Consider the following 7,154-nt stretch of genomic DNA (forward strand, 5'->3'; position numbering starts at 1 on the left):
TAAATCTCTAGAAAATACTGCTTGCAAATAGTCCTGTGCATGTTTGAATTTATTATGTAAAAATGATAAAGAGTGGCCATTTGTTGGACTCTTATATCCCCTACGATTATTAGTTTGTATTAGCTTCATTCTATAGATAAGAAGTCCAGGGTCTGAGATATTATTCACATCACTCACAAGAAGTGTTAAAACCATAAATACCACAGACCTGTACGGTTCCAAAGCCAATACTATCAGAAACACATGTAAAGCAATCATAAAAAGAACTGGTGGTATTTGTGATCAATGTGACCACCACCTATGCCAAGTGTCCTAGGCTAAGCACTGCGTCTGGTACACGGTAAGTGATTAGTCAGGTAAACGTGAGTTGAACTGAATTAGTTTGACCATTTTACCCTTTGAACTTGTATTTGGGATGAAAAGGGGGTTTTTGTTTTTGGTAACAGCTTTGAAGTATAACAGACATACAATGAATTGCTCGTATTTAAAGGATATCGTTTGACAAGTTTTGACGTGTACTACGATGAAGCCATCAGTTGGGATGGGGAAGTTTAAGGGCTGCAAATATCTTAATTTGGCATCTAAAAGAACAGATCGCAGTGGTGAAGGTCCTGCGAACGGGGAGGCGCGACAGGAAACCTAAAGGTCGGCTCTGAGCTCCCTACGTGACGGGCAAAGGCGTCTGGCGGTTATCCCTCCGTGGGTTAGTCTCAGGGCTATCCCGCTCGCAGGCCTGGCTTGTGTCAAGAAGTCTTGACTCGGGTACTCCGTCGCACTCTCCAAAACCAACTTCAGAATCTTTCTGGGAGGAGCCCAGCTCCAGGTGCGGAACTTACCCAAATACCAGGAAGCGCGTCACCTTCGGACTCCAGAGGACCCACCTCTCCAGGACATCCGGGACATTTTGGCTCCCGGCAAGCAGCGCGCCACCCGGGAGGGGCGGGCCAGAGGGGAGGGTTGGCCGGAAGGCGGAAGTGCAGAGAATTCCGGTCGGCGTGAGCATCGTGCGTTACTTGAACTCCTGGGTTTACGCAGGTGAGTTCTTTACCGCGTGGCTTTAGTGAGGCGAGGGCCGTGGTACTTGATTCCGCCGCCTATGGAGAGTCTCCTCTCAAATCTTGTCCCTCTCTGGGCAAGCTTGAGCCCTGTCCAGAGAGGCGGGCTTCACCTAGGGTCTCCCGTCGTCTTGGCGGCTCTGGTCGGGCTGCCCAGTGCTCTGTGGGAAGTGGATTCCTCCTTCAGCCCAGCTCAGGTTAACCTCGGCCCTCAGAGTTGTGTTCCGTAACCTTTTTCCTCCTGCCCCTCGCACGGCTTGAGTTGTACACAGGAAGACAGAGTTAGTTTGTGATTGCTGGCGTCCAGAAATGTTAACTCCACCAGTCGTCCGTTCAAGGAGTGTTTGTGCACCGCGCTACGCACTGGGGGATCCAGCAGTGAGCAAGATCTATTTATCCACTGCCTTCGTGGATAAAGGACCACAGACCACCGGGAATGACAGAAAATAAACAACTTTAGATTGTAACACGTATTAAGAAGGAAAGAAAAGAATGATGCAGAGAATAAAAGAAGGCGAGCTTACAGAGGTCAGATAAACCCTTTCTGAGGTACTGAAGGATTAGTTCCTAGGCAAAAGAAGGACAAATGTAAAGATACTGAAGTCAACGTCATTTGGACACTTCTCTCTCTTTTTTCAAAATAATGTCTTCATTTATTTAACTGCTTTATTGATGTGTAATTAGCACAACACACTGCACATAAAGTGTGTAGAATATTTTGAAATATATATACACAGACAAACGTAAATCTGTCGGCACAATTAATATGATGTTATAAGCCATACCTACAAGTTTCCCTCTAAACTCTTAGCCTCTGCAATCACTTCCCAACCCTCATCACATTCTAACCTTGTAGATCTTGAATATGTGAGGTGGAAAATCGTTAATTTCAAGAAAGACTGTATATGCCCTTCAAGTTTTTTAAAGCTCACATTGACTAGTCTGGGGGGGACAGGCTGGGCCTAAGGGGTGGAGAGAAATCAAGAATAGAAATATACAAGTTTGAAATACCTGCTGGTTTAGTCACTAAGTCATGTCCTACTCTTGCGACCCCATGGACTGTAGACTGCCAGGCTCCTCTGTTCTTGGGATTCTCCAGGCAAGAATACTGGAGTGGGTTGCCATTTCCTTCTCCAGGGGATCTTCCTGACCCAGGGATCAAACCCGTGTCTCCTGCATTGCAGGCAGACTCTTTTATCAGCTGAGCTACAAGGGAACCCCTTGAAATACCTAGATTGACTTAAAAGGGTGGATAATGAGGGAAATTGGGGTCGATAAGATCACCTGTAGGTTTGGGGGAAATTAAGATGCAGTTAAAAGATTTATAAAATATTTTGTAAGTTGTTACATGAATGTAAGGAGAGGGTGCTCTTCGTGTTTTGGCGGAAATTAAATTTCTACACCATGTATGGTTAAATTTCTACATCATGTATGGTTAAATTTCTACATCTCGTATGCAAACTATAGGAGCTTTCAGAATTGACTGACATACAGTACAGTGCCAGTGGCCACAGGGAGTTTGGTTTGGTATTTTCGTTATTTAGTGGCTGTCGGATTTGGTGATTTAATTGTTATTTAGTGGCTGTATATGCCTTATTGAGCCTCACATAATTTGCACATTATGCCATCATAATCCATGAACAGAGTGAAGAGTTTACTTTCCAATTGTTCATGTGGTGCAGAGATACCTTTTGACTTGGTTTTCCAAAGATTTGCCTTTTTTTTTGGATAGTAAATAGTTGCTTTTGAAAATGTAATTTTGTGAACTTTCCAGGTAAAATATGGCTAAAAGTTTACGGAGTAAGTGGAAAAGGAAGATGCGTGCTGAAAAGAGAAAAAAGAATGCCCCAAAGGAGCTCAGCAGACTTAAAAGTATTCTTAAAATAGATGGTGATGTTTTAATGAAAGATGTTCAAGAGATAGCAACTGTGGTGGAACCCAAACATTGTCAAGAGAAAACGCAGTGTGTGGTGAAAGATGAAACAGGTGAGACTATGTTTTTAAAAAAATTTTTTAAACATTATATCAAACTTCCCTTTGTGACTTTTTCCTTTTAAACTATCTTCCATTCTTTCTCACACTTGCTTCTCTACAAACCTGCCATGCCACATAATTTTTTGTAGCTGCTACTAGAGATTCTATGCTAAGCTTGTTTAAAGCCAGTTCATGTGAGTAAGCATGTTTTGGATTATTCAGAGCCTTTGGTGCTTATACAATAGCCTAGGTGAAGTGAAGTCGCTTAGTTGGGTCCGACTCTTTGCGACCCCATGGACTGTAGCCTACCAGGCTCTCCCATCTATGGGATTTTCCATGCAAGGGTACTGGAGTGGGTTGCCATTTCCTTCTCCAGGGATCTTCCCAACCCAGGGATTGAACCCAGGTATCGAACCCAGGTCTACCCACATTGTGCGCAGATGCTTTACCGTCTGAGCCCCTAGGGAAGCCATTACAGTAGCCTCAGTGTCTCAGAAATAGACAGTACTATGGGAATAGACAAACTTGGACACACACTTGTTGGAAGGGTACAGAGGAATCAAGAGCTAGGCAGGATGGGAGTTCTCCTCATTTTACCCTTTGCATGATCTAGGTTCCGTTGAGAGTCCTGTGTCCTAACTACCTTAAAGATCTGTTTCCCTGTATTTGATTTGACAGATTCTGGGTGCTCTGTTTTAATATAGTCTGAAGTTGGAGGCTGTATATAATGTGTCATTATATAATATGTATATGTATTATACATAATAAATGTATTATATATGTATTATATGTATATTATATATGATATATGTATATAATGCCTCTGTATAACAGTCATCATCCCTGGTCTCTCTTTCCTTTATCACCCACCTGTAAACCATCAGCACATCTTGACCATCTCCAAAATGCCTTAGGAATCTATCCATTTTTCTTCTGCTTTCACGCTTTTACTTTAATGACAGTTATCTCTTGCCTGAACCACAGTAGTAGCCATTTTACTTCTGTCTCAGCTTTTGCTCACTTCTGACCCGTTTTTGTCACATCACCCAGTATGATCTCTTCAGGATATAGATCAATTATGTCACTCCCATGCTTCTATCACCTCATTATCTTTCCATGTGTTTACCACAGCCTGCCTGGTCCTACTTAATCTCATTCCAATACTTCCCTTTGAAAAGGTTCTAACCACAGGCTGAAGTTTGCTTTGTTATTCTCCCCTCAACAGAACATTGAGAAGTCCATGAGGGCAAAGCTTATTGGGACCACTATATCCCTAGAACTGCACCCAGAATAAACATTCACTGACCAGTTATTGAATGGCTAATATATATCAGGCACTGTTCTAGGTCCTGAGGCAACAATGATGAATAACAGAAGTGGTCTCCATCCTAATGGGATTCACATCACATTGGAGGAGACAGACAGTAAACGAGATAGATGAACTAATATAATGTCAGGTAGCAGAGTTCACAGAAGACCTGTATACCCTGGTGAGTTCCCAGAGGAGGACATTCTGGACATGTCCTCCACAATAGATAAGGTTGGTGATAGCTGGACCACAGCGTTGCTGTGCTGAGCTTCCTGTTATAAGAGCTGGGTGCCTTGAGTGTGACCTGGATAAAGAAGTGTTCAGCCCCAGGGTATCAGGTCTGCTCTGTCATCAGAAGCGTGCTGCTTGCTACTGAACCTCTTCCAGGTCCACTTCAATGAAAGTGACTGTCATTCCTAACAGTTTATTTTCATCTTAAGCCCTGTCTGTTAGAAGGGTGAGTGTACTTCTTATTGACGCAACTATTTTAGTTAGCTCAAGAAAGCAACTAATCTGAGAAGTGTTCTTTTAACTCACATGTTTTCAGAACCATATACTTAACCCCTAATGCAGTAATTCAAATCAGTATCTCCTAAATGTTTTCTATTTAACTTTTACTTTCGTAAGGACAATGGTAACAGTGTTCTCTTTTTTAAATTTATTTTTTATTGAAGTATAGTTGAAATGTAGTTTAATTGCAATGTTATGTTAATTACTGCTATATAGCAAAAGTGTTATATATATATACATTCTTTTTCACATTCTTTTCCATTGTGGTTTATCACAGGATGTTGAATATAATTCCATATACTATACAGTAGGACCTTGTTGGTTATCCATTCTATATATGTGTGTTTGTATCTGCTAATCCCAAACTCCCAATCCAGCCCTCTCCCACTGCCCTCCCCCTTGGCAGCCACCAGTTTATTCTCAGTAGCCCTGATTCTGTTTCTGTTTTATAGATAGATTCATTTTTGTCATATTTCAGAGTCCACTCTTGAGTGATATCATGTACGTCTTTGTCTGAGTTACTTCACTTAGTATGATAATCTCTGGTTGTATCCATGTTGCTGCAGATGGCATTATTTCATTCTTTTTTATGGCTGAGTAGTTTTCAGTTGTGTATATGCACCACATCTTTATCCCTTCATCTGCTGATGGACATTTAGGTTCTTTCCATGTCTTGGCTGTTGTGAAGAGTGCTGCTGCAAACACAGAGGTGCATGGATCTTTTTGAATTATAGTTTTGTCTGGACGTATGCCCAGGAGTGGATTGCTGGATTGTATGGTAGTTCTATTTTCAGTTTTCTGAGGAACCTCCATACTGTTTTCCACAGTGGCTGCACCAACCTACATTCCTACCAGCAATGTCGGAGGGCTTCCTTTTCTCCACACTCTCCATCGTTGTTGTTTGTAGACTTTGTAATGACGACCACGACCAGTGTGAGGTGGTGCCTCACTGTAGCTTTGATCTGCATTTCCCTAATAATTAGCGACGTGAGCATCTTCTCATGTGCTTATTGGCCATGTGTGGTTCTTTGGAAAAATGTCTCTGTTAGTCTTTGCCTATTTTTTGATTGGATTGCATACCGACCTTCTTTAGAAAGTTTCTTAGTGATTCGATAGATGATGTTTCTAGTTCCTCACAGATAGTTTTTATGTCTTTCATGGTTGTGGGAACACTTGGCATGTGTGTGATTCTCCTGAATGTGTGTAAGGAGTGTTTTTGAGTATTACTCAAAGAGCCTTGCACAAATAAAGGATGTGTACTTTTTTTGCTTTTGTAGTTGCATGCCACTTTTAAATTCAGTGTCCTCATCACATTAATGTGCTTTATCATGGGGCTGTTTCTTCATTTGTGAGTATTACTAGCTTTTCCACTTTTTATTCAGATGACATGAAGATGGAGACTGATAACAAGAGAAACAAAAAGACTCTTCTGGACCAGCATGGGCAGTACCCGATATGGATGAACCAGAGGCAAAGGAAAAGACTGAAAGCAAAACGCGAGAAAAAGAAGGGGAAAAGCAAAGTAAAAGCCATGAAGGCAGCAAAGGGTTTGACCTGGTAGACTCTGAAAACTTGAAAAAGGCCACATGGGGCGAACTGATCAGAAAGCATACATGGATTTCAGCTTCCACCAAATGAAAACTTTGTTTCCATTTTTTTAACTTGGCCTTTTTCTTCAATTCAAGCCCAACATAACTCCTCAAATTTGGTAACTTGAATAAAATATTTTATTTGATGAGTGAAAGTACACTGGTATTTTAATTGCATGTTGTCCTCTCTGTGGGGATTATCAGACATCAGGATTCTCTCAAGTGTTAATACAGTTGTAATTGTTTGGTCTTAGAAAAAGTAAAATATGACATCATGCTGACAAATTTGAGCTAACTCAGATTTAAAGTAAACTGTTGTTATCACTTGAAAAATATGTCAGTGGATCATATAATCAGTACTTATTTGGAGTTTTGATTTTGTTTAATTCAGAATAAAAGATACATCTAGATCCTGAAGGTCTGTCCTTTAACATATCCTTAAGGTTTCCTAATGGAGAAGACCAGACTCTTCATTTCAATTTTTAAAACTCTTAAATTTTTAGGTAGAATATTGACATGTACAAATTAGTGTGTTCCATCTTTTCAGAAGATTTAAACATCCTGGGAACTAGTTTAATGTTCTTCAGTTTTTATATTATTCTCAGAGTATAGTTCTCAGATTTTCTGGATGTATTGTGAAAAAAATACATTACATGGTCACATCAGTTTGGGAAGTCCTACATTCTTGAAGATTCAAAGAAAATATTAGCTTTGGAC

At 40.8% G+C, this 7,154-nt stretch overlaps 1 protein-coding gene across 1 annotated transcript; it reads left to right on the forward strand.

The window, feature by feature from the left end:
- The first annotated feature begins 914 nt into the window (after positions 1-914).
- Positions 915-6,595, forward strand: LLPH (LLP homolog, long-term synaptic facilitation factor). The gene is made up of 3 exons (XM_065934693.1): positions 915-1,035; positions 2,830-3,041; positions 6,231-6,595. The coding sequence occupies exons 2-3, from the start codon at positions 2,837-2,839 to the stop codon at positions 6,407-6,409; spliced, it is 384 nt and encodes a 127-aa protein (XP_065790765.1). The 5' UTR covers positions 915-1,035; positions 2,830-2,836; the 3' UTR covers positions 6,410-6,595.
- The last annotated feature ends 559 nt before the right edge of the window (positions 6,596-7,154 follow it).

This window comes from Muntiacus reevesi, chromosome 4 (genome assembly GCF_963930625.1).
Source record: "Muntiacus reevesi chromosome 4, mMunRee1.1, whole genome shotgun sequence".
In the NCBI taxonomy this organism is placed as follows: domain Eukaryota; kingdom Metazoa; phylum Chordata; class Mammalia; order Artiodactyla; family Cervidae; genus Muntiacus; species Muntiacus reevesi.

What these genes read in the sequence shown, in the direction of transcription:
- LLPH (XM_065934693.1), top strand. Translation starts at nt 2,837, where the DNA reads ATGGCTAAAAGTTTACGGAGTAAGTGGAAAAGGAAGATGCGTGCTGAA. An exon ending in TGTGGTGAAAGATGAAACAG is followed by an intron (nt 3,042 to 6,230) that starts GTGAGACTATGT and finishes CTTTTTATTCAG; the next exon opens with ATGACATGAAGATGGAGACT.